Below are 27,592 nucleotides of genomic sequence, written 5' to 3'. Positions count from 1 at the left end.
GACACCATGTGGATAAAATTGTTCTCAACTAAATTGGTTACAAGGCAGATACAGAATTACAAGGGTGTTAATGAGAACCTCCAAACACTCCATCTTTCAAAAGTGTTGTTAACAGAAAATAAGTACTCATATACAAGGCACTTTCAAATTATCCCTGGTTTAGATTCCATTTTATAGCTGGTAAAGGTTAGTTAGAAGTTTAAATTTATTGCAGATTAGCCTTTGTGGCTTTCAAAAAAAAAATCATTGGCATGGGATGACTGTTGTTCCCCAAGATAGAGCTTACTTACTGTTGTTCTGGCTTTTGTACACAAGTAATACATTAAATCACTTTAAGAGACAACTAAAGAGTATTTGGAATGTTTGAGGAAAGGGGAACCAAAACTCATGAAAATCTTGAAAGATTATTATTGTACACTGAATACTTCTACGTGAGCATCTCTGTTTAACCTGAATGAAATCTTTTTTAAGAGATAAACTTGTTAAATCTGAATAGAGCAGTTATGAAATGAATAGATATATACCTATATGAAATTATAGGTATATAATTTGAATTTATAACGTATTATCTTTCAGATACTGTATCTGAAGCCACCGTGGACGTTAGCAAACTTGCTGAAGTGTTACAAAAAACACTGGATGGCTGTTTTTGGTTATGTTGTGCCTAGGAGTTTACTTTCAACCATTGAAAGTCTCTCTGAACACCTTTGTACAGGTAAGAATCGCTGAGAACATTAATTATAAACTTGTAAAAAACCTCAGTGCTCTTGTTCTAGTAGTTACAGAAGGGGATACTTTGAAAAGGCACGTACTCTGTATGTTTAAATATGTTAAAAAATGTTCCATCCCCACTTAAGGTTATCTACATGGAGCTGTACCTTGGACAGTCTGATCTGCTTTTGTATTGGTCCACAATTTATTCCCCGGATGGCTGACAAAATCCCAACACTGTTTTTGTAGCCTTAAAGCCAGAACTGAACTGAAATTGATGAGCTATAAATTTCATTTTTTGAAAAAAAAAAGAAGTAATAAAAAAAGAAAGCTTGTGCCAATGTCAAGTCTGGTCACAGATGGTCTAAATATCACCTGCAAAAATAATGAAAATGATTTCTGAAATGTTTCTTTTTCATTTTTTTTTGTTTTTTAGTAATTCAGTATTCTGCTGGCTTTTTTCTACTTTTTATACAGTGACAGTAAAAGCAAATGTCTGGACACTATCAGACATATAAGAATTTATTTCACAAATCTCTATGTAACTGCAAAAATCAGGGGAAAAACAGTTTAATGAATATATCTATTAATGGTAGCCAAAGCCTTTGAACTATTTTTAAAAACTGAATAATCTTTCTCCCTCCTTTGCCACCATGTTACGTGGGGCCAAATGATCTGCATTTGCCAAATAAATTACAGAGGACTAAAGACAACTTAATGTGGTAGGTGAGGGCAGGGAGGTTTGTTTTCAAAAAAAGCCAACTGATAAAAAAAAATCCTTTCATTTATTTAAAGATGTCTTTAAGAATTTGATTTTAACAGACAGACCTCTTTTGGGATACCGCAGAATTATTTCAGATATGCCAGTTGGTCCTTTTGCCAGGTCCTGGGATAAATTTGGAGGACTTGATTAAGAAGTGAGAAATCTTAACCTCACACACGTTTCTCTTCACACTGTTTTATCGAATGTTTCTGAACCATTTTCAAGGCTTTGTATGTGCTTCAGTTAATCCAGATATTTTGAGTATTAAATTTGCCTCCTAAGATTGATAACTCCTAACATCTAATACTTTTTTTTTTCCTATTTCCCATATTAATGTCTAAATATCAGGTAAACCCATTGACGACTCAACAGTGCGTATCTTGCTCCAGGAATCCAAAAAATTACTCCATGCTTTCAGTTCGAGGTCAGACTATAACGGCGTTCTTCCCCAGGCTTACACTGAAGTGAACAAGCTATACCAAACACTTACAGAGGTAAGGGGAGCTTTACTATTTATTTACCTAACATCTTCTGGAAGTTTCTCCATGTTCATATTACAAACCTGGCTTAGATTTCTAAATTACTCCCCTAATTTCAACAAAATATTGCAGGAAATAAGTTGTTGCTAGAGTGTTTTCAAAATTAATAGACTTCAAATTTAACTTTTATTTTCATGTAGCAAATATCTGCCTTTATGTATGTGCTCGGTAGACTTTTTTTTTCTTTGTGCTAATATAAATATGTTAGTATTGGGAGGGTGACTGAAAAACATTTAGCTGCTTTCAGGAAGCAGTTAGTTTTTTCTTGCTGATGGAAAAGGCCCTTAAAGATTAAGATTAAAATTGTTTCTACGTCTGATGTTGATCCAATTTCAGCTATTTCAGCTTTCATTGTCTTGGGAGCGCTGGTGCTGCACATGAAGGAAGGACTGGCTTGTATTATGTACTTTGTGATAGTTAATGGGGGGTGTCCTGACATCTTTTGTGTTCTGAGAAGTGTGTCTTTGCTTCCATCTCATTTCTGAGTTGCTGTGGAAGAAATTTCAATGTCTTGGTTTGTGTTTACTGTTAGTTCCGTACGTAATGGTATAAAAAAGTGGAATAATGAGCATGGATGACTTGAAATATTTCTGTATACGGGAACAATACAGGTCAGAATATCTGTAAAAAGTTCTTTTCGGTTTTGGAGAAAGCTGAGGGGGAAAGGAAGAAGGTGGTCAAGGAGAGGAAGGATGTTCTGGGGAGTCTTGATTGTCTACTGTGCTGTGACTTGTATGTGCATCGCAGTCAGCCACTTAGTTCTGTGCACAGTGCTGCTATAAGAAGCAGGCTTTGTGTCTGAAAACTTGTTTCCTGCTGTCCTTGTCCTGACAGAGGTTTGCCTTCCCAAAGAACTGCCCTTATACAGACTAGGTTGTGCCGCATCAGCTTCAGTTCAACCTGGACAATTTTTCTGAACCAGTTTACCAAAGGAGTAGATGAATACTTTGTGCTGTTGCAGAGGAAAACATGCCATCAGTCCTGGGGTAGGGAGTAGGAGTAAGAAGCAGTTCTCATTTACACCAGCTTGCCATGCCTGGGAAGCTTTGGCACAGGGTTTCCTTTTGCTTCCATTTCCTATTTGTAGTAATACCACTATATAGAAGAAAGACTTAGTGAAAGACAGAGAGATGCTTTAGGTGCAGAGACTGTAATAAAGATAGTGATGACTAGAAGAGATCTGCCTTGCTTTTTTGAGCATTGCTTCAAAAAAAAAGTAGAAGTGTTCAAGTTTTCTTAAGTTAGGATCCAAATACACTCATCATTTGTTTGCTAAACTGTTTTATAAGGTGAGGTCAGACAGTGAGCAGGATTTATCAGAAGACATCATGGTTCTTTCAGAAAATGCTGCGTGTGAGAAAATGGAAGCAATGGCACCAAGTCTGCAAAATTCTGAAGAAAAAAAGTTACATCCAAGTTTTCATGTGGCTCAAGAAAACAGGCACCAGGAAATCTGGTCAGTCCTTGAAGGTGTATGGAATACAATCAACTTGTACAGGTACGGTATGCTAAAGGAGTTCAGAACTTCTACATAACCTTACATAATTTTCAAACAAATTGCTTTTTTTTCCTATTTTAGATAAGAAGCTATCAGTTATTAATCAAAATTGCCAAAAAAACATTGCACAATTTGTTACACAGAGCAGTTAGGAGCATGCAAATTGTTATGTGGATGCAGTCAGTGATCTGTCTAGTACGCTGCTTTTTTGCTGGACGGTGGCTGAAATAAGTTGCCTTAGAGAATGGTGTTGAAAACCCTGTAAGAGCCACAAATGTGAGACATCCCTGGAAATCTCATCTTTACCCATAAAAATGAGGCTTTCAAGCTCTATGTTTTCTTTCCAAATCCTGTGGAGGTATACTGGCTTATGCAAAATTGTTTACTTTTTTTTTTTAAACGTTAATCAATTTGAAATATAATAAATTTTCTTGTTAAGCAAAATCCTTCACTCAGTAAAATCCAAACGCAGATTCGAGTTGTGAATTTCCTTTCTCATATAAACTTGAAATGGCAGGAAATTATCCTCCCCTCCATCTAGATGTTTTGCTGTTGTTTTTATTTTGATTATTTTTGAAAAATCTGCTTGAAAATCACTGAGATGTTATACTTTTGGATGCCATCACAAAATCTGAATAGATACTGTGGGGTTTTTTTGTAGTCTTAATCTGAAATCTTTTCAAAGGAGGGACGCTGAGTTATGTCAAGCACAAAGGGATTCCATTTTCAGTGGTGTGTTAAGGACTCTCCTAATAAACAGTGATAGTAACTCTACCAATGCCATTTCTACACTGGCACTTGAATGTACTATAGAGCTGCACCAGCATACTCCTCTTGGCTTACACAAGTGCATATTAATCTGGTTTGAAGCTGGTTAGGAGTTGGCGTGGTGTGGTGGTCAGGTCAGCTGAGAATATGCACCAGAGAACAGTCTCAGTGTGTTCTGTTACTGGGATGGTAATGGTGAACTGGAAGGTTTCATACAGGCATGGAGGAAAAACTCTTTCAAGGGTACCACTTTATAATGAAAATGCAACTGAACTGTTGGCTCTTGCCACCTGTTAAGGACCACACAGAAAAGAGGATAAAATTGTAGAATCAAAGGTCACTTCACACTCTTCTTGCTCATGTGAAGAAAATCCTACTTACCTCATACCTGTGGGGATAATTCCTGAGTGCACTGCAGCTCATCGTCCCAGTGCAACCATTGCAGGGAAGGTGTTGAGCCCATTCCAGTAAATCTGGAGAACAAAGCTGCTTGGAAAATTGATGGCAGATGCTTTAATTTACTTCTTTAACCTAACAATTCTCTTCTAAGAGAGGCTTACTCGGGTGTACTCAAGTCGTGCATGAAGACAGTTCATTCTCAAGCGAAGTTTAATGATAAATCTATTTAAGTCAAAGGTAAAATACTGTTATAGAATACAGTCACCAAGGAAAATGTTAAACAGAGAAGTACGATTGTAGGGTATGGTTTTCTCCTATTTATTCTAAGACTATTTTAGATAACATAGCTTTAGTATACATTTGCATTTGACCTTTTTCTTTAGTAGTCAAAATACAATACATACAATACATGGTTTCTCTGAATTTTGAGAACTTTTATTAACTGCTTTTCAATGTCTCTGCTTGCTTTCTTGTTAATATTAGTATTGAAATCTTCCAAAAGTTGGACCCCAATGCCATGACTGTGACTGCAAAGTCTTCGTTTGAAGAAGCTTTTTTAGGTCTGCAGAAACTGTTGGCAGCTGTGAATGATATCCGTGAAGGCATTAGTAGGTAAGCACTTAAGCTAGTCATAACAGCTAGTGGTAGTAACAGTCACCTGAAGTCATAGAAGTCACTGAAATCTTTTGATGCCAAACTACGATTTATTATGTGTGCTTAGTTACGTGATTTTCAGTAAAAATCGTGGCATCAAGGCTACCTAGAACCATTTCTTGGTAGCAAAAGAACAGCAAACTGTTGCAAACATTCAGATCTCTTGTAGTGAATTTTCTCTTTTATGACTTGGGACTTGTTTTCCAGTATTTGATGACGAGCCACTCGCCTCTGCTCAGAGTGTAACCAGAGCTATGACACGATTAACTAATACATTAGCTCTGATGGCAAGAACTTTGAATAATTCAGAACATTTGTTTTTCAAATATGAGGCCCACTGGAATTGGGGCAAATTTCTTATGTAGTGAAGGACGTAAAGTTTTGGGACTTCGCTGTCACCAATTCTAAAGTGTTCTTCATAAGTCAAAACCTGTGTTGCAGCAGTAACAATGACAATCAGCTAGACTCTCAGTTTAGGAAGGATAATATTCCCTCTGTCTTCCTTCTCCCTTTTTTTAAAGAGTGCAGAATAATAAAAACGAAGGGGTGTCCCGTGTAGTCTTAGCTTAGTCCTTTTTTATAGCAATGAAGTTTCTTGTTTTCAATAAAAATGATGATGGCATCATTCAAACATCTGCTTCACTTGTCTCCACTCCCAAAGAAGTTTTTGTTGCTTTTTTTTTCATTATGGTCAAAAGAATATTTCTTTAATTAAAGTGTTTCAGAAAAATATATATTCTGTAAATCCCAAACAAGCTTCCAGGTACACTCATGTGAAGGAGTGCATTCACATGAGCATAAAAGACCATCACTGCATCAGAGTTATTATAGTCTAAGTCTGATTTTTTTTTTTAGTGGAATAAATCCATTCAAAGAATTATTGTCTTTCTTTCAAAGATAAATGGTCTAAATATTATGAAAGCAAAACCAGAAAAATATGGGTAGAAACATGAGCAGCTTGATGGTAATTGATTCATTTTCATTGCTGATTGATTGTTTTTTTTCTCTAAATTGTTTTGATAAAGCAGGTTACTGCTAAACTTGTTTCTTTTCATTCCAGTCCTAAAGTTCTTGCAAGAAATCCTGTAGTATCAGTTTATATATGTGGTGGATGAGATTTAATGGGAATATGGTGCTTCAAGATCATTATTTCTCTGTTACAGAGGTGTTTCATTAAAACTTTGTGTGGCGATAACAGAAGACATTTTTTATTTCTTTTAGTGAAAGCTGCTTCCCTCCTGTGTTTGCCCTTATGGGAGAGCTCTGTCAAAATGCAAAGGTCTAACAATATATCAGAGAAATCTATTTTGCAAAAGATGTACTTTCTTGATTAGAATATCTGGAGCAAAGATAAACAGCATTCTGTCATTTGACTTCATTTGAAATGGAGAGGCTATTTTCTGTGCCACGTGATTACCGTGACACTCAATGACATTGATGAAATGGCTTAAAAAATTCCTTTCATACTTTTTAAAATTTTCTTTTCTCCCACTAAACTGAAATACACTGTTTATGCATCCAGGATGGTTCTCAGAGTGGAGTAATTTTCCTGCACTCTGGCATTTGGAAATGCCTGCTCTGTTCTGCAGATTTGCAGGAGGGGGCATTGTGGAGCAAGAAATGCAGAGAGGCTACAACATGAAATCTGATTCAGTCTTGGGTGTAGGTATTTAAGTTAGTTTGAGAACTCTGAGTAGGTTTTCCAAAGAGTCAGAAGCCATATTTATGAATCGTTGTAGGTTTATGTATGTTACAGAGTATTAAAACAAAAAGTCTGAAGCTCTCAAAAGCGAGAGGGAGGCTCCTTTTGCCTAGGTCACTCAGCCTTTCTAAAACTGAACTTAGAATATATTTATTTTCCTTGATTTTTGAAAAAAATCCCTACAGTGACTTATAGTTAATCTAATGGTGCGACTGCAGAAAAGGAGACATCTGGAGAAAAAGTAGTGAAAAAGTTCTAGCTTGAATCTTTGGAGGTAATACAGGTTTTAGTGGTAAAATACAAGTGTTTTCTGTGTTACCTTCTATTCCTTGCTGTCCAGAACGAAGAAGAGAGTTTGGAATTTTTATGAATAAGTTATATTGAAAGTTCAACTGCATTAAAAGTTTGGATTTTCAGAATGTTAAAAACGATTAGAAAAGCACAATCCCACTTCTTGAGATAAATGTGTGTAGTGATACCCTTCCTCGTAACAAAAAACCATCCTACACTAGTGGCACTACTACAGCTATTCAGCCTTGATACCAGAACATGTTTGTGACAAATATAGATATTAAAAAAGAAAAAAGAGCTGTTTCATGGAAGAGCTTTTTGCATCTTACCCTATTTTTATAACTTTTGTGGTGTCATACAGAGTTTTAATTTTATCTTTGCTTCTTGCCCTAACAACATTGGTAGCAGAATGGTATTTATACTGCAAAATACTGCGTGCCATAAATGTTTTACAGTACTTGAGCTCGAAAATGAAGACAGTAAGTAGTACAGTTAGCAACTGTGGATAACCCACCTCCTTCTTTTGACAGCAGGAATGTATTTAAACAAGTATGTGTTGGTTGTCTCATCGAATATAGCTGATCCTCGCAGCCATTGTTGTATCAGTGTGTTTTTGGGATTTACTCACTTTAAAAGTGAGCATGAAATACCTATTTTACACTTTTGACAGCAGAGGGTATTGTATATGTTGATGGATGTTACATTGACTGGCAATGAACAAAGAGAAGCTGTGGCTGCCCCCTCCCTGGCAGTGTTCAAGGCCAGGTTGGATGGGGCTTGGAGCAACCTGGTCTGGTGGAAGGTGTCCCTGCCTGTGGCAGGGGGGTTGGAACTAGATGGTCTTTAAGGTCCCTTCCAGCCCAAACCAGTCTGTGATTCTATGATTATTAAACCACTGAAATTTATACTTCAAGTCGAATTGTAAAACCACAACATGTTTAAATAATTTTGGATTGAATAATATTTCTGACTGTTTTCAGTGATGATTTATACTTGTATTAATTATTTGGGTTGGGTATTATTTGGAACCAGTTAACTATGGGACCTAATTTAAGGTCTCTTAAATTAAACTTTAAATTAAAATAATTATCTTTAAAAATCTTTAAAATAACTTCTTGGTTTTCAAGTAGCTCTTTGAGGCACCAGAAGTATTTGTACAACTCAGGGTTTTCAAGTTTGTGCCAAATCTTTCAGCACTTGGAGAAATTCTTCCACTGATTCTGCTGGAAGATGTTTGGGCCCTTCACCTTTGGAGAGAAGAGAGGCTTAAGTACCTATCACAGATAATTGACTCTTACAGATCTTGTTCTAAGGAGTGCAGAATGCCTTGCAAGGTATCATGTTTCCTGCCCAAGTTGCTTTCAGATCAGAAATCCTAGTTCACAGAAAAGAAAAAGAAAGCTTAGTCTTTGGTGAATTGGTATAGTTATTTCTAACTTGATTTCTTCCATCTGTTTGCTAAGAAATAATCATTTTGTCAACATGCCAACTTTAAAATCACTCACAATTTACAGCATATACTCTTAGATACAATAGTCATAAATATTTATACTAATAGTGTCAGCTGTAAAAATACACTTATGTGTTACTTACTGCAGTAAGGAACCTAAATTGTACTTTCCTAATATTTTATTTAAATGGAGTTTCAAATTCCCAATGAGTTTGTTTGGAAAGTATTGATTTAGACGAAGACTCCATAAACATTTGTGAATTAGAAGTATAATTTTTTAAGATCTCAGTAGTGCAGGAAAGCTTTACTGTATCAGAACTGATCACTGAATTGAATATTTTGGGTTTAAATAATTTAAAATCAGTTCTACAGTTTTACTAATTTAATTCTACAGATGTAGAGAAGCTGTTTCCTCTTTGTTTATTCAGCTGGTCAAGGGAGAAACTGAGATTTCTTTTTCTTGGTGTCTAGTTAGAAAATTGTCTTCCTTCCTTTAGACTGCCATGGCATTTAGTAATTGCTATCATAAAGTCTCTAGATTAAGAGCTCTACTTTTAATCTTCCTCCACATGCAGTCTCCTTCTGGAAATAAAATGGAGATTAACTCCCAGTTCAAAGAGTATCAGACTTCCCTATCACTAGGTGTTTGATTTTTATATTTTTATTTTTTTAGGTGAAACCTGAAATGTTCTTGACCCACTAAAGGAGAACAGTTAAATTACTTTCAGTGTAAATTGCAGGGTGCTGGGCTTTGTGCAGTTTTCCAAGGTAAACGGAATTTACTATGAATGAGAAACAGGTGTTGGAAATACCCGTTTGGAGGCCTGTGTTTAGCGGAGTCCCTCAAGGGTCGGTACTGGAACCAGCACTATTCAATATATTCATTATTGACTTGGATGAGGGAATAGAGTGCGCTGTCAGCAAGTTCGCTGATGACACCAAACTGGGAGGAGTGGCTGACACCCCGGAAGGCTGCGCAGCCATTCAGAGAGACCTGGACAGGCTGGAGAGTTGGGCGGGGAGAAATTTAATGAAATATAACAAGGGCAAGTGTAGAGTCCTGCATCTGGGCAAGAACAACCCCATGTACCAGTACAAGTTGGGGGCAGAGCTGTTGGAGAGCAGAGTAGGGGAAAGGGACCTGGGGGTCCTAGTGGACAGCAGGATGACCATGAGCCAGCAGTGTGCCCTTGTGGCCAAGAAGGCCAATGGCATCCTGGGGTGTATTAGAAGGGGTGTGGTTAGCAGGTCAAGAGAGGTTCTCCTCCCCCTCCATTCTGCCCTGGTGAGGCCGCATCTGGAGTATTGTGTCCAGTTCTGGGCCCCTCAGTTCAAGAAGGACAGGGAACTGCTAGAGAGAGTCCAGCGCAGAGCCACGAAGGTGATTAAGGGGGTGGAACATCAGGAGAGGCTGAGGGAGCTGGGTCTCTTTAGCTTGGAGGAGACTGAGGGGTGACCTCATTAATGTTTATAAATATGTAAAGGGCAAGTGTCATGAGGATGGAGCCAGGCTCTTCTCAGTGACATCCATTGACAGGTCAAGGGGCAATGGGTGCAAGCTGGAACACAGGAGGTTCCACATAAATATGAGGAAAAACTTCTTTACGGTGAGGGTGACCGAACACTGGCACAGGCTGCCCAGAGAGGGTGTGGAGTCTCCTTCTCTGGAGACATTCAAAACCCGCCTGGACGCGTTCCTGTGTGACATGATCCAGGTAATCCTGCTCCGGCAGGGGGATTGGACTGGATGATCTTTTGAGGTCCCTTCCAATCCTGAACATTCTGTGACTCTGTGAAATACCACATTTAAACATGATACAACACGGCGGGGCATGGTTCCCTCTTCCTTTTCTTAGTGGAAGATTTGCTAACAGTGCTCCCCATCAGCTAATCTTCTGATCTCTGATCAAGGTGTGTAACCTAATTCGCGTAGCTCACAAATTGTGAGCAAGAGGAGGATTTATAACCTCCTCCGGGGAGCAGTTTGACCCCACATAGGCAGATGGGCACAGCTGAGAGCAGGATGATGGCTGGATGAGCACTCAGCAAGGTGCAGGGCAGAGGTGATGCTGTGGCAGCTGTTTAAGCCTCGCTGCCTTTAAACCAGTCTAAAAAGCAGAAAAGTTTGAATAAATGAGTTAGTGTTGTAAAAGCCATGGTCCTTTCTGGCCTTGTAAAGCTAGAGAATAGGTGTCTAGACAAAGTGGCACTAGGATCTGACATCTGAAGTACTTCGGCAGTAGAAGAAAGCATGAATGTGACTATTTTGGGGAAAATCCCCTTAATTTCCCGATAGGTTGATGCTGAACAAATCTCTGGCGTGTGTTGATCATTGTAACACCAGTTTGAGTCCCTTGTTGCAGTGCAGTGTAATGAGGAATTGCTAATAAGCCACGTAGAAGTTCTGTTTTTCCATTTCTCATCTTTTTTCCTTCCCTGATGTTCCGACAGTGAGGTTAAACAGGGCTTTTAATGGGTTAAGTTGACTTTTATACAATTAAGTCCCGGGCCTTTTTGATTAACCGCATGGATTTATTGAATTGGTTGATGCTTTATGACAGCCTTATCAGTCTTACGCCGCAGGCGATTACACAGAACAGTTAAAGAGGAACGGCTCAGCGTGAGAAACGCTGAGGTGCAGGGGTCTGGGCAGATTTGAAGGCGATTACCACGCAGTCTCGTATGACTTTTATCCATATGCTTTACTTGTCGTTGCCTGGGATTTTAGTGTTCGTGAGCAGCTGGTGGGCTGACCTGCTTTCCCTGCCAGATTGTCTTGTGGGTTAGGGTTTTTTTTTTCCTTCTATTTGATAAGTTAATTTTCTGATCCTTTCCAACTAGGCTTTGCTTGTTTCCCAGGTCTTCTCTATGCACATGAGAGGAACCACATCGTGAGCTATTTCCTATCCATATCACAGAATCACAGAATCAATCAGGTTGGAAGAGCCCTCAGGGATCATCGAGTCCAACCGTTGCCCTGACACCACCATGGCAACTAGACCATGGCACTAAGTGCCATGTCCAGGCTTTTCTTAAACACCTCCAGAGATGGTGACTCCACCACCTCCCTGGGCAGCCCCTTCCAATGGCTAATGACCCTTGCTGAGAAGAAATGCTTCCTAATGTCCAACCTGAACCTCCCCTGGCAAAGCTTGAGGCTGTGTCCTCTTGTCCTATCGCTGGTTGCCCGGGAGAAGAGGCCAACTCCCACTTCACTCCAACCTCCCTTCAGGTAGTTGTACACTGCACTAAGGTCACCTCTGAGCATTTTTGATTATCATATCTTACACTCTGTGCATGTGTTTGGCGTCAGATGAGTGACAGGACAGTAGGTAAAGAAATGTTCCGAGTGGTTTGGGAAGCCCTATTGCTTATGAGGTAGAAATCATTAAATCTGACTGTCTCCTTGCACCTTTCTACCCCAAGAACAATATCTAACCTCTGTTTTGAGCTGGTATCCCCAGTATTCTTGTGTCTTTCCATGACACGCTCTTCTCTACCTCACGGACTAAATACTTTCAGAAAACTGCACAGAACCATACTCTAGTTTTTAGCTTGATCAACAAATTGCATTTTAGTGGCAATTCAACTTTCATACCACCCAGCAGCCTTGCCAACACCTGCTCAGAGCATGTTTGGATTCATTAAAAGTTGAAGTACAGCACACGGGGTCGTTTGTAGTTTGGTTTTGGGTGGCTGTGCTAACAGGAAAGGCAAAGGGATTCAGTGCGTTTCCACCCTTGGTTTTTGAAATACATTTGATGTGATGTAGGGAGAGATGACAAAGCAGTGGTTAAATATTGCAGTGGTCGCAATACTGTGATTCAGGTTGCTCGTTAGAAGAGTTTTACATAAAAGCTCTTTTGCTTCATGTATTGTTAATTTAGAGAGTGTTTTCTAGACATGTTCCTGTAGCTGAGGCAGACCTTTTCACTGAGAAGCTTTGATAAAAACGAGATCAACTTGATTTAATAAGGTAATAGATGCAGAGTCGATGTGTGTACAAACACGTCCAGATTTCCAAGTGTACATCTTCTCTTAAGATTTCTATTTTCCGTAACACAGAATGGTGGCTACAGGAGATGGAAGGACCACAGGATTGGATTAAAACCAGTAGACGGCAGCGGTGGTGTGAAATCATTGCCCTGCAGACAGGAATGTGTTACCGTTTTCTACAGAAAAATATATTCCAAGGCTGGAGCTTGTATTCAGTTGAAAACAGCAATAAGCATGTTTATCAATGCTGACCTCTTAAGAATTTGTGGGGGAAGTTACTGTGCAAAGCTCTTCTGTCACCAACTTCTCAGTACTCCGTGTATAGCAATGGTTCTTCCTTGAAGACAACGAATGTCTTTTATTTGAAGATATTGTAGAGCTTTGAGCCAAATGTCAGACTTCTCGTTTCATGTTATAAACCCAGAAGCAATTGTGATAATCCAAGCAAACTCCATCAATTAAGTTACAGGATTTAACATTAAGTGATTTATATGATTATTTACATATTTTACTTATTTTTTTTTCCTGAAGAACCATAAGCACAGCTGGTTTGTACATCCACTTGGGGTCTGGTAACTTATAGTGAGCTAAACCAAGAATGTTAGTGGTTTGCTTTGGGTCAGCGGTACAAAAAGCAGCACGTTTTTCAATTTTACATCCTCCCAAGAAATGTGTGCAATGAATTCAGAATCAGCAAGGGTCATTAGCCATTGGAAGGGGCTGCCCAGGGAGGTGGTGGAGTCACCATCTGTGGAGGTGTTTAAGACAAGACTGGACATGGCACTTAGTGCCATGGTCTAGTTGCCATGGTGGTGTCAGGGCAATGGTTGGACTCGGTGATCCCAGAGGGCTCTTCCAACCTCATTGATTCTGTGATTCTGTGAATGGTGAGGGTTGCCTTGTTGAGTGCAAAGGTCTGGAGAACATCACTGGAATAAGTCTGCAGCATCCTAGCTGGTGTCAAGCTTCAGAAATTTTAATAAATAAATTGTTTACTTGCTCTAGTAGTTGTTGAAAAGTGTTCCCTTCAGTGAGAGCAGCCTGGTCTAGTGGAAGGTGTCCCTGCCCATGGCAGGGGGTTGGAACTAGATGGTCTGTAAGGTCCCTTCCAACCCAAACCAGTCTGTGATTCTATGATTCTATGTAAGGGCCTTCAGGTGAAGTGAGTAGTAATATCTTACCTTTTACGTTCTGTACGGTTCTGCATTCCGTTTTAGGTTATTTAGCCTGGAGAAGAGGAGGCTCAGAGGTGACCTTATTGCAGTCTACAACTACCTGAAGGGAGGTTGTAGTGCAGTGGGAGTCGGCCTCTTCTCCCAGGCAACCAGCGATAGGACAAGAGGACACAGCCTCAAGCTTTGCCAGGGGAGGTTCAGGTTGGACATTAGGAAGCATTTCTTCTCAGCAAGAGTCATTAGCCATTGGAAGGGGCTGCCCAGGGAGGTGGTGGAGTCACCATCTCTGGAGGTGTTTAAGAAAAGCCTGGACATGGCACTTAGTGCCCTGGTCTAGTTGACATGGTGGTGTCAGGGCAACGGTTGGACTCGATGATCTCAGAGGGCACTTCCAACCTGATTGATTCTGTGATTCTGTGAATGGTGAGGGTTGCCTTGTTGAGTGCAAAGGTCTGGAGAACATCACTGGAATAAGTCTGCAGCATCCTAGCTGGTGTCAAGCTTCAGAAATTTTAATAAATAAATTGTTTACTTGCTCTAGTAGTTGTTGAAAAGTGTTCCCTTCAGTGAGAGCAGCCTGGTCTAGTGGAAGGTGTCCCTGCCCATGGCAGGGGGTTGGAACTAGATGGTCTGTCAGGTCCCTTCCAACCCAAACCAGTCTGTGATTCTGTGAGAAAAGATCAAACACAGTGTATGTGATGCTGGTGCTTTCACTGTGTTAGGTTTGTGAAGGGAAAGGAGATGTGGGTGGTGTGTTGGCCGCTTTCATACCCACAGTAGAATTAAAGGTCTGGGCAAAAGCAGGGGTCTAAAAATGACCTTGGAATGACAGTCTTAATATTGCTTCGAAAATGACTTTCAAACTGGTTTTCTTTCAGTGTAGCCTTGCGAAGAACGATGAGGTGAAATATGAAGTTTCTAGTCACTTCTCTGCCCCGGGGATGGGGAAATTAGGAGTCAGATGAAGAGCCATGTGGAGATGCCGTACAGCCCAAGGGCAAAGCAGCACCGTTTAATCCAGCCTTCCTCTCTGCTCTCAGTCTCTTCCTTTACCTTTTTGTAGCCTGTACATACATTTTTCTTCCACCAAATCCAGAAGCCCATAATTAATACAGCTCTTCTTTCTCTCACCAGCCACCCTTTCCCCCACCCTCCATCCTCCCTATAGAAAGCTTCCCTGGCTGGGTTTCCCACTCAGCTGTGGCAACACTCTTATTTATCCTACACCCTTCCATACGTGTCCTTGGCACAGCAGGAAAAATACAGGGATGAACATATTTTGCCCAAACATATTGTATGGCATGAGGTTGGATGAGGCTTTGAGCAACCTGGTCTAGTGGAAGGTGTCCCTGCCTGTGGCAGGGGGTTGGAACTAGATGGTCTTTAAGGTCCCTTCCAACCCAAACCATTCTGTGATTCTATGATTCTATGTAAGGGCCTTCAGGTGAAGTGAGTAGTAATATCTTACCTTTTGTTCTGTACGGTTCTGCATTCCTTTTAGGTTATTTAGCCTGGAGAAGAGGAGGCTCAGAGGTGACCTTATTGCAGTCTACAACTACCTGAAGGGAGGTTGTAGCGGAGTGGGAGTCGGCCTCTTCTCCCAGGCAACCAGCGATAGGACAAGAGGACACAGCCTCAAGCTTCACCAGGGGAGGGTCAGGTTGGACATTAGGAAGCATTTCTTCTCAGCAAGGGTCATTAGCCATTGGAAGGGGCTGCCCAGGGAGGTGGTGGAGTCACCATCTCTGGAGGTGTTTAAGAAAAGCCTGGACATGGCACTTAGTGCCATGGTCTAGTTGCCAGGGTGGTGTCAGGGCAATGGTTGGACTCGATGATCCCAGAGGGCTCTTCCAACCTCATTGATTCTGGGATTCTGTGAAAACAAACATGCCAACTTCCCTCGTTTTTGTGTGAAACGGAACGCAGAGCTGTCCCAAACCCATCAGCAACAGAACTCACGCTTTCCCAGGCTCGGCTCTACTTTATTTACGTCGCAGGTGACCGATGCGATGGCTCAAGCTGGCGCGCTGTCCCATGCAGGCAGGGTTGCTGGCTCCCGACTCCGCGGGGCGGTGGGAGTGGGAGCCGCCGTGCGGTCCGAGGTGCCAAAGCTCCCAACGTCCCCAAGGACCTTTCCCAAATTGTCTCTGCCGGGGTTTGATGCTGTCAAAGCTGATGGTGTGCTCGCTGTGAGGCAGCAGTTGAAGGCTTCGAGGTATTTTTAGGAAAACTAGCCAGTGTGTTCTCTTGCTGACCTTTAGTTAGCACGTTAAGTATTTAAGAAAAAAATTCTGGGTGCGTTTTCTTACGAAGGGGGAAAGAATGTGTGAGTAATGTTTGTAACGGTGATAATTCCTGTGTAAAATCATGATGAAAATAAGCTGCGGACTTAGAAGTTACGATAAATCCTGTGGTGCGTCACGGTCTTCCAGCCTGTTTAAAATACAGTGTCTTTTTTTTAAACTTATTCTGTTAGTTTTCTGGGTTTTTTTCAATTCCTAATTAATTCATTTATAAAGGCTTACAGCTCGCAAGGGGAGGGAGGGGAGAATTTGGGCGCTTTCCCATGGGAAACTAAATAGACCTTCCCAAAAAGAAGATTTTTTTTTTTTTTTTTTTTTCCCCAAATCCAGTCATTTCTTAATGTATTTACATACTTAAAACTTGAGAGAAGGCAGAATTTTATCAGTATTTCTTACTATATGTAAAGTGTTATGTGTTTTTTAATGTAGATTTTGTAATGTCTAAGTTTTTTTCCTAGTGAATGCAACTGAGATTACACTGAGGTATAACTGAATTATATCCATTGAAGAGGAGAATTAATTTTTGATTAATAATTAATTAATTTTTTATTGGATCGGTTTTGGAGCCTTGTGTACATCTCTCAGAACTTCACATCACCTTACAGAGAGCAAAGCTGATGCTTTCTTCTACGGGTGGTATCTCCGCTCGTAACGGGATGACCAAGGACTAGATTTTGGGCAAGACTCAAACGTCGCTGGCTGCTGAGTGCATCCCTGGCTAAATTCGGCCTCTTCTCCCAGGCAACTAGCGATAGGACAAGAGGACACAGCCTCAAGCTTGGCCAGGGGAGGTTCAGGTTGGACATTAGGAAGCATTTCTTCTCAGCAAGGGTCATTAGCCATTGGAAGGGGCTGCCCAGGGAGGTGGTGGAGTCACCATCTCTGGAGGTGTTTAAGAAAAGCCTGGACATGGCACTTAGTGCCATGGTCTAGTTGCCATGGTGGTGTCAGGGCAATGGTTGGACTCGATGATCCCAGAGGGCTCTTCCAACCTCATTGATTCTGTGAAATAAAATACCAGTATTTCAGCTGTCAAACCCTATTTTCACGTCTCGATATTGGGTGGGAATTGGTGATTATTAAAAGCAGGCAAAATGGTATGTAAATTGTAGCATTAGCATACTGGAGGGAAGGAGTTAAAGCTGGAGCTGGTGTGGGAAAGTTGGGTGTTGCGTGTCACTTGTCTGTTGCTCCACGGTAATACAGCAGGCTTTGCTTCTGGGAAACAAAAGGCTTTTAATTATTGCTGGTTTTCTTCCTGTCTGTATAGAGAAATGGCTCGTAGAAACATCAGTTGAATTTTTAATTAGGAAAAACCTTCATAGAAAGTCCTCACACATATAATAAGCTCATTTAATTCTTTTCGGGGAGTGGAAAGGGATGGGTGGAAGGGAAAATTCTTCAAAGATCACAATTTTCTTTTTGTTTAAAGAAAGTAATTAGAATTTTTTTTTCCATTAAGCACTTCTATTTTTTTAACTCTTCCATCGAATCCTTTTATACTTGCTTAAAAAAAAATCCCCAAACTTTTCTTTTTCAGAATTTTGACCCCAGCCAGCAGTTTCCAAGATATTTGGACCCTCTATAACTTCCTCATAAGCAACGAGGTATGAAGTTTTCTTTAATGTGTTTCTCAGATACAATTCTATTACAGTTTTTTATTTAAAGTAGCTGTGAGGTTAGCTGTCGCATCGTTATGTTTCCACTAAGCTAAGAATTTTGAAGATTTGCTCTTATTTATTAGACGTTGGACATAAAAATATATTTTTAGTTGGTACCTACTACAAGTTATTCGCATCTCCACGGGTATTTGAGTTGCTTGCGTGCCTTTTTTGAGCACTGATTTGTTGCGAATGATTTGCTGTCGAAGAGTAAAAAGTCTTGAAGCTGAAGTCACCAAAACACCTCTGACCTTGGCATTTTAAGAAGAGAGTCCGTCGCACTAGGTAGTTCTGGGGAGAACATTGGCTGCAGTTCAGAGGGGAAAAGATAAATGGAAATTACCAGTTATTCATGAAGTTTTAACTCATTCGTGCTGAAAAATTTTCAGAAGAGCAATGGAAATGAATGTTTGCAGTAGAACAGAGGTATTTTTCTGTTTAGTATATTATGTATTTCAGATTTTCAGTCCTATACAGGAAAATATATTTGGGGTTTGGGTCTGTACATATAGGGTGACTATAGCTGCGGAATTAGCGTGAGTTCGAACTTACTCGTTTGCTGTGGGGTAAATTGAGGGGAGGGAGAATTATTGAAGACCTTCTAGGTTTGTGCAGAAATTGTTAGAAAAGGGAGCTGGAGTGATATCTGTCACTCCCATTATATACAATGGTGATGATGAATTTGTAATATTTTATTTTATAATATATAGCATGACTTTTTTAGGTACTGTCTCAACTGTTAGGTGATACATTAAGCATATCTGTTATACCAGCTGTATAGTTTTAATCGACATGTGACACTTGCATAAATTACTATGTTAATTCTTTGTTCTTTGTTTTAGATAAATAACAGTATCAAATTCACTGCCGAGGAGCTTTATGAGTGTGTTTCACAAGAGACGTATCGGTAAGCCAGTTACTGACCACGTCAGATGGGGTTTGAGCCAGCATTGTAGCATGTACTGGATTAACCCAAGTACCATGAGAGAAATCCCTTGGATAAATAAAAAGTCACCACGTATGGGAGGAGCATAGGGAGAATGAGTGGGGATGTCTTCTTTTTTTTCCTTTTTTTAATGACCTGCTCTTACAACAGAGTGGGAGAGGACAGAAATTAAATCAGTGATGAGCCATTAGCATCTACACAGTGATTTTCAGCTGTTTGACTTGGAGGGGAGATATTGGTCCCTCTTTCCTCTAGCAGTTTTGGATTCATGGCTTAGTGGCCAGCGTAGGTCAGCGTTCATTGGAAGGTGGGTTAGGACACAAGACTGCGTTTAAATGAATTTGGTTATATTCTGGTTTGGTGAGGTCCTTCTTATAACAGACCTTGTTTATGATGAGAGCTTTGCTTAAAGCACCAGAGGAAAAAACCCTGCGATTCTCAAGGCGATTCGAGTGATTGAACCGTACCATGAAAACCGGCCAGACCCGCAGTTGCTGTGCTACGTTGTGGCCATCGTTATTAAAGTCATAAATTAAGCCATTGTATGTTACTAAGCCCATTTGTAAGTACAGTTAGGGAAAAAGGAGAAAAGAACGTAAGATTCCGAGTCCTTGTTTCCAGTTTAGGAGGCTGCTTTTACAGTTCAGTCATGGGAAAATAAATGTTCTGAGGTAAAGGCCTTGAAAACATTAATCTAAAAGTGAGTGTTCATGCGAGCCTTCCAGTTCCTTACTGTAAAGTTTCTGGCTCATTAAAAGTTTCTTTCTGAATTTGTATAATTGAGGGCTTATAAATTCAGGTTCTGTGAGGTTTTTAATGAATCTTAAGTGGATAATAAAAGCCAGGTAAATATTTTCTTTGATGTTGCTGTTATGTGGATATGAATTAGCTGTAACTTGCCAGGATGTGGAGCACGGTTCCATCAGCTGTGTCAAAGGCTTGCAGATTATTTTAATCCGAGTACCTGAAGGGAGGTTGTAGCGGAGTGGGAGTCGGCCTCTTCTTCCAGGCAACCAGCGATAGGACAAGAGGACACAGCCTCAAGCTTCACCAGGGGAGGGTCGGGTTGGACATTAGGAAGCATTTCTTCTGAGAAAGGGTCATTAGCCATTGGAAGGGGCTGCCCAGGGAGGTGGTGGAGTCCCCATCTCTGGAGGGGTTTAAGAAAAGGCTGGACATGGCACTTAGTGCCCTGGTCTAGTTGCCATGGTGGTGTCAGGGCAATGGTTGGACTCGATGATCCCAGAGGGCTCTTCCAACCTGGTTGATTCTGGGATTCTGCGAAACAGAGTCGAGGTGCAGTTTGTAGGCGATGAACGGAGCTCGTTCGTCAGGAGGATGGATGTGCTTTTGTCGGAGTAGCTGTGCCAGTGCTGTAGGTTATTGCTGGAGAAATGCTCTACGTTTAGGCTGCTCTTTGGGGTAGAATTTGTCTCCTGCTGTGTCGGGCTGATCTGCCAAGGTTCTGTTACCTGTGAGAGCAAAAAATACCAGGAGGGTACGGTGCATAGCCTTTTAAAAGCATCCCTTAGTTTGAATTGTATTAAAAAATATATGTATTAAAAGAAGATGATCAAGTGAAGGAAAAAAACCAAACTAACAAATCAAGCTGTTGGATACAGACCTGCATCGATACGGGCATAACGAAGACGACGTGTGTAAATTTGTGCTCAGCGTAGTAAAAACAAATATTTCAGAGGCTGGTCGGGTAGCCCTCGGGCTGCGCTTGTGTAACTTACACCTTGCCTTCTCGGGGTTTGAGGAGCACCTTTTAAATGGCCTTTTCTTTTGGAAAGCTGAAGTTACAGAATGTTTTCTATGCAGTCGGGTTTAGATTCCTCCTCCGAAACAAAAGCCTAAAGAATAAATCAGTGTAGTCAAGAGATTTCTTTTGTGTGTAAATACATTATATGTAAATATATGAAAGATGATTCGAATTGAACCTTCCAAACTCCCTGTTCTGTCAAGAAAGCTGATAAAAGCGACCTTTCAACGCTGATTATTTTTTAAAACTACCTTTAGGTAATACAATGAAAGGTAAGAAGGAGCTCTGCCTGTTTGCCGAGTTGTGGGTTGGCTGCTTTAAGGTGTTCACATAAAATCCTTGGGGTTAGCAGCTTTAGAGCACATAAAACCCAGCTACTTCCTGGCTTTTGTGGAAATCTACACATCACAACTGCCTAGTTAGTCTTCTGCCATATCCCTTTTCAGTTCAAAATTGTAATAAACTGCATTTTGAGTCAGGACAACTGCTTTCAAACTTTGTAGCTGCTTTCCTAGTAGGAAAGCAACACGTAATTCCTAGTAGCTGCTCCTCCTCAGAGGTTACGGTTGGTTGCAAATACCACAGCAGGGCCTTGCAGAACCGACCCAGTGGGCAACGTGTGGAGTTGTTTTATCTGTGGTGGATTTATTTCCCTTTTTTTTTTTTTTCCTCCCCAAGTGCAATAGCAAATATGTTTGCAAAATACTCCAGCTTAAGTATAGAAATGAGGATTATTAGGTCAATGAGGGTCATTAGCCATTGGAAGGGGCTGCCCAGGGAGGTGGTGGAGTCACCATCTCTGGAGGGGTTTAAGAAAAGCCTGGACATGGCACTTAGTGCCATGGTCTAGTTGCCATGGTGGTGTCAGGGCAGTGGTTGGACTCGATGATCCCAGAGGGCTCTTCCAGCCTGGTTGATTCTGTGAAATATTCCTGTCCATGAAACGAGTCCATTGTGTCGTGATAACCTTTGCCATCTTCTCTCCCCTAGGGAAAGGTTGGAAGTTGGATGTGGCCAGCTGGCCCAGCTGGAGCACAACATCAAGCAGTGTCACGCGTCGGTTCACACAGAAGCCAAGAACAGGGGCTGGCTGTGACACCGGGGTCGAGGTTTGGAGCTGCGATGCTCAACCCCGGCAAAGTCTAACAACTCCTCTGGTGTGTGAGTGTGGGGGTGGAAATATTCGAGGAGCCAAAAATTTGCCTTCCTTTTCCTTGATGGTGCTGTTTTGTATTTGAGTTGAAGGAAAAACCCAAGTGGTTACACATGTACCTTAAGCTACTAGGATTGTCTGTCTCAAGTGAGGGTCTCTGGACTGATACAGCTGGTTTGGTCCAGAGCAGATGTGCTGGGCTCCTCTTCTGAATGCCAGACGGTGGCGGTTAGGAGCTGGGTCTGTTACTGGTCATATGGGAAACCCCACGCAAGGCGTTTGTTCAGCTGCTGTGGAGAAGTGGCAAGTGAGACAACATCTATTGTGACACCTGGGGGTCTGGGAAGAGAGCAGCTGAGGACGGGGTCAGACACCACGGGCACGAAGGACTGAACCGCAGAGGAGATGGAGCTGATGGAGCGGCTTAAGAGAGGATATGGGATGAGGCAAGAGCTGGATCGATGCTCATTTAAAAAACCAACCCCAAACCCACCCCATGCAGGTGTGTTTGTCCTACACCCCTTTTCAGAGGAAAAGGATGTTTTCCTTTGTTCAAAAGTCTGCTTCCTCTTCCTACAGCAGCACTGTAACGTGCTGTTGGTTGCTGTCCAAAACTGCTTTAAGTCCACGAAACTTTCTAAAAGCCATTTTCGATGCTGCTGTGGCCTTTAGAGCTACCTCTTCCATGTATGTACTTATACAGCGGTGAGATGACTGGCGAAGTCCTAGAGGTGTTTATTTTGATATTAACTTTCGGATGTATTTGTAAAATCTTGATTGTAAAAATCTGATTTATCGTTACAGTAAATGGCAGTTAATGCTCCGTGGCAGAGTGGCTTCGAATAGCTCCGCTTTCACTTGGGCTCATGACTGTGGCTGCAAGCTGGATGCAGTCCTTGCCCCCAGACACTTGGAAGTCAGCGAGAAGTGGGTTGGTGGGTTGGAGCACAGGTCATTTGAGGGACTATTTCCATTCAAGTTCATAGAATCGGGGAATGGTTTGGGTTGGACGGGACCTTTAAAGGCCACCCAATCCAACCTCCCTGCAATGAGCAGGGACACCTTCCACCAGACCAGATTGCTCAGAGCCCCATCCAACCTGGCCCTGAATGTTTCCAGGGATGGGGCATCTACCAGGTCTCTGGGCAACCTGGGCCAGTGTTTCACCACCCTCATTGTAAAACATTTCTTCCTAATATCTAATATAATCTCCCCTCTTCCAGTTTAAAACTGTTCCCCCTCCTCCTATCACTCCATGCCCTTGTAAAAAGCCCCTCTCCAGCTTTCCTGTAGCCCCTTCAGGTGCTGGAAGGTGCTAGAAGGTCTCCCTGGAGCCTTCTCTTCTCCAGGCTGAACAGCCCCAACTCTCTCAGCCCGTCTCCAGAGCAGAGGGGCTCCAGCCCTCTGATCATCTCCGTGGCCTCCTCTGGACTCGCTCCAACAGCTCCGTGTCCTTCTTCTGTTGGTGCCCCCAGAGCTGGAGGCAGCACTGCAGGGGGGGTCTCCCGAGAGCGGAGCAGAGGGGCAGAATCCCCTCCCTCGCCCTGCTGGCCACGCTGCTGGGGATGCAGCCCAGGACACGGTTGGCTCTGGGCTGCAAGCGCATGTTTCCAGCTCATGGTGAGCTTCTCGTCACCCATCACCCCCAAGTCCTTCTCCGCGGCGCTGCCCTCAAGCCCTTCATCCCCCAGCCTGTACTGATGTTGGGGATTGCCCCGACCCACGAGCAGGACCTTGCACTTGGCCTGTGGAACCCCGTGAGGTTCGCACGGGCCCATGCAGTGTGCGTGGGCAGCGACGGCAGTCCCGCAGACCCGGCTGTGCTTGCAAGGGCGCAGGCGGCACCGCAGGGAGGACATTCCTCCGGGCCCGGGAGAGACTGTGCCCGGGCACCGTGTCCAGGCTTGGGCTGGCCGGGTCCAGGCCGACACGGGCCTCCTGGAGCGTATTAAAGTGGGTTCTTTGCTGACCGAGGAGAGGGACAAGGAGACTTGGTACAGAATTGGACCTGGCACAGAGGAGCGCTGGGGAAAAAGCTTCCCAAGTTTTTATTTGGAGCAGAAAGCGTCCACAGAGGGGCTGAGGCCGGCAGCAGGACGTCCTTGGGGCAGCTGATGGCCTTGGGCACCCTCCATGCGTCGCATGCCTCCCGGTGCCGTCGCGTCCCCTCTGGGCACTGGGCATCCTGAGGGCCAGCAGCCATCTCTGGGGACCGGCCCGGCGCTGGCAGCAGGTCACTGCTGCTCTCTACGTACCCTGGGGCGGCAGGAGAAAGCCCAGCGCAGCGCGTGACGGGTCGCCCTGAGGACGGAGCGCCATCGCAGGCGAGCCCGAGGGCTCGGGCGGGCAGCGGTGCCTGTGCGGGAAGGAGAGCTGCAGGCGAGGGGCTGGGCAGGCACCGGGCAAGCCCCTGCCAGCCCCGCAGCCGACAAGGGCTCTTCCTGGCCAGTGGTGGCCTGGGCATGGCCAGCCTCTGCGCAGGCTGCCTTGGCCTCCTCCATGGGCTCTGCAGGCAAGGCAGCAGCCGACAGCCCTGCATCCTTCAGCACGGCTGCGGGTATCGGCGCGCTGCGCCCCTTGGCCCGGGGACCTCCGGCCAGCTGACAGTCTGCTGGCGGGGCAGTAGACGCACGCTCTGAGCAGCTCTCTGCCTCTCCTGTGTCGTCTCTGGCCATGCTGCCGGGTGAGCTGGGCACCATCTCGGGGGCTGCATCTGGCTCCTGCCTCAGCCTTGGCAGACTGGGGCTGGTGCAGGTGGTGGAGGTGGAGAAGTCTTCCTTCCGTGGACTCTGTCTTGGCAGGTCTTCGTATGTTTCATCATCCTCCTCCTCCAACTCCTCTGCTCCTCGATGGATCACAACATCTTGAAGAGCATCCTCGCCCCCTGTGCGCAGCAGCACGCCACGTGCAGGTCGCAAGGGCGGCAGACGAAGGCCCTGCCTTGCCAGCGACCGTTCCCAGAGCTCTCCAATGTGCGTCCCCAAGCCCACGGCACCTGCTCTGCCTCCCGCAGAGGCCCCGGAGGCTGCTGCTGGCACAGGGGGCAGATTGGTGCCATTGGCAGGTCCCGCTGCTGGAGGTGCCGCTGCGTGCCAGGGTGCAGCTGCCTGTGTTGCCTCGAGGCCGGGGCGAGACGGCGTGGCTGGCGTGGGCTCTCTCTCTGGCCCTGTGGCCCTAATGGAGGGCAGTGCCTCGCAGCCCTCCAGCTGCAAGAGAAGGCGTGAGAAAGGCCGCGTGACTGTGGTCCTTTTCCCCCGCGGGAACCCCCCGTGCCCGGGCCGTCCTGGCGGCGCTGAGGGCAGTGCTCAGCCCTGCGGGTGCTGCCGCCCTGCTCCCAGAGCCGCCTTAGGGCAGGGCCGGACCCCACGTGGCCCTCAGCGGGTCCAGGAGCACCCCGACATGCCGCGCAGGGCACGGGGGTCTCAGCTCGCTGGGGGGCCGGTCCCTCCTGTCCCCTGCGGTACCTCCCGCCCTCCCATCGGCCCCTCCCGGGGTCGGGAAGGCGTTCGGCCCCGACTCCCTCGCGTGGTCCCGCTTTCCTGCGGGGCTGCCAGGGGCTGCCAGGGGCGCAGATGTGGGGAGAAAAAGGAGGCGTGGGGTGGAGGCGGCCGTGTCGGCACAGCGGCCCCGGCAGCTCCTGGCCACGCCGCCGGGCTGAGCTCGGTGCTGAGCTGCTCTCTGCCTCTGGGCCATCGCTGCGGGGCCACACGGGCCTCGGCCATCACTGGCTCTGCCCCAGAGAAACCGCGGGGGTCGGGCATGGCCGGCCATCATCCCCCCCCAGCCCTGACCCCGTCCCACTGCCAGCCTCGGCCTCCAGCCCCGTCCCTCACCTGTCGGCGCTCATGCAGGAGCTGCTGGCCCTCACGGGGCTGGGGGTGGCCGTTCGCCTCCTGCTTCTCTGCCATGTTCGGGGTCCTCTGCCGGACACCTGCCACGGGCACCCAGGGGAGATGCTGCCTCCTGAGGGAGCCGCTCTCCTGGGAGTGGGTGCCCGAGGGCTCTGGCCCTATAAAAGCCCCCAGGGAGCCCGTGTCACAATGGCCTGTGGGCATGATGTCACCCCTGGTCACAAAGGCCTGGCGGTCACCATGGAGATGCCCCGGCAGCCCCTGGGCACATGGACTCACTGGCCCACAGTGGGGTGCGGGTCAGGCACCTCTGTTCCCCCTCTGTCCCAGCCCCTCTGCCACCCCCGTGGCACCGGCCGGACGCTGTCCCAGAGGTGCCCCCAGCCTCGCTGACAGCCTGAGCTGCGGCTGCGCTGGGGCCGTTGCGGAGCCACCTGGCACCAGCGGCACTGGCTGTGGCCGGCACAGGCAGCCCCGGGGCTCCTCACACAGAGGCCACCCCTGCAGCCCCCCCCACTGCCAGCACCTCACCACATACACCCCGTCCCGGTGGCCCCTCCAGAGCACAGTCCTCTGTCATTGAGCAACTCCCAGTGTCCCCATGAGGGGCTTTATCCCCAGGAAGGCCACTGGTGACACTGACCGTACACGGGGGCAAGGTGGGCTCCTCCAGCAGCTGGGCTCAGGCTCTCAGCCTGCCCCATAGCTGGCCCCCACATCCCAGTCTCCCCAGTTGCTGACCCCCCCATGTAGGAGCCCCCGAGGCCACAGCCCTCGTCCAGTTGCTGGTACAGACCACATTTGTGTTGTGGATTGCCAAGCTGTAAAGCTGTACCACATCCCCTGGGGCAGGGCTGTCTAGTACCTGGCCTAAGAAGCTGTCCTTGATGCACTCCAGGATTGCCTACAGCTCGCCGTGCTCCTTTTCCAGCAGGAAAGCTGTTACCCCATAGTTAGGGGATGCTCAAAATAAAATAACATAATATGTTATGCTCAAATAAGCTGATGTTGGCCATTTGTATCATAAATCTAGTACAGTGGATGGGATGTCTGTCAGAGCTCGCACCTACTTTTGATACACTTTACAGAATCACAGAATGTTCGGGATTGGAAGGGACCTCAAAAGATCATCTAGTCCAATCCCCTGCCGGAGCAGGATTACCTGGATCATGTCACACAGGAACGCGTCCAGGCGGGTTTTGAATGTCTCCAGAGAAGGAGACTCCACACCCTCTCTGGGCAGCCTGTGCCAGTGTTCGGTCACCCTCACCGTAAAGAAGTTTTTCCTCATATTTATGTGGAACCTCCTGTGTTCCAGCTTGCACCCATTGCCCCTTGTCCTGTCAAGGGATGTCACTGAGAAGAGCCTGGCTCCATCCTCATGACACTTGCCCTTTACATATTTATAAACATTAACGAGGTCACCCCTCAGTCTCCTCTTCTCCAAGCTAAAGAGACCCAGCTCCCTCAGCCTCTCCTCATAAGGGAGATGTTCCACCCCCTTAATCACCTTCATGGCTCTGCGCTGGACTCTCTCTAGCAGTTCCCTGTCCTTCTTGAACTGAGGGGCCCAGAACTGGACACAATATTCCAGATGCGGCCTCACCAGGGCAGAGTAGAGGGGGAGGAGAACCTCTCTCGACCTGCTAACCACACCCCTTCTAATACACCCCAGGATGCCATTGGCCTTCTTGGCCACAAGGGCACACTGCTGGCTCATGGTCATCCTGTTGTCCACTAGGACCCCCAGGTCCCTTTCTCCTACGCTGGTCTCCAACAGCTCTGTCCCCAACTTGTACTGGTACATGGGGTTGTTCTTGCCCAGATGCAGGACTCTACACTTGCCCTTGTTATAGTTCATTAAGTTTCTCCCCGCCCAACTCTCCAGCCTGTCCAGGTCTCTCTGAATGGCTGCGCAGCCTTCCGGCGCGTCAGCCACTCCTCCCAGTTTGGTGTCATCAGCGAAC

At 45.0% G+C, this 27,592-nt stretch overlaps 1 protein-coding gene across 3 annotated transcripts in view; it reads left to right on the top strand.

Moving 5' to 3' along the window:
- SWT1 (SWT1 RNA endoribonuclease homolog) overlaps positions 1–22,591 on the top strand; it is a 36,245-nt gene extending 13,654 nt beyond the window's left edge. For 2 of the 3 annotated variants that reach the window (XM_068416837.1, XM_068416836.1), the window contains 7 exons: positions 577–715; positions 1,823–1,968; positions 3,303–3,511; positions 5,162–5,290; positions 17,790–17,856; positions 18,753–18,817; positions 21,612–22,591. In XM_068416837.1, coding sequence (XP_068272938.1) covers positions 577–715; positions 1,823–1,968; positions 3,303–3,511; positions 5,162–5,290; positions 17,790–17,856; positions 18,753–18,817; positions 21,612–21,717 — 861 coding nt within the window. In that variant the 3' untranslated portion in view covers positions 21,718–22,591. Of the gene's footprint in view, positions 1–576; positions 716–1,822; positions 1,969–3,302; positions 3,512–5,161; positions 5,291–17,789; positions 17,857–18,752; positions 18,818–21,611 lie in introns of those variants that run through there. The other variant, XM_068416838.1, reaches the window with a different exon arrangement.
- Positions 22,592–27,592: the final 5,001 nt, after the last annotated feature.

The sequence above is a fragment of the Nyctibius grandis genome, chromosome 21 (genome assembly GCF_013368605.1).
Source record: "Nyctibius grandis isolate bNycGra1 chromosome 21, bNycGra1.pri, whole genome shotgun sequence".
In the NCBI taxonomy this organism is placed as follows: domain Eukaryota; kingdom Metazoa; phylum Chordata; class Aves; order Nyctibiiformes; family Nyctibiidae; genus Nyctibius; species Nyctibius grandis.
This window is presented reverse-complemented; position numbering and strand designations above follow the sequence as displayed.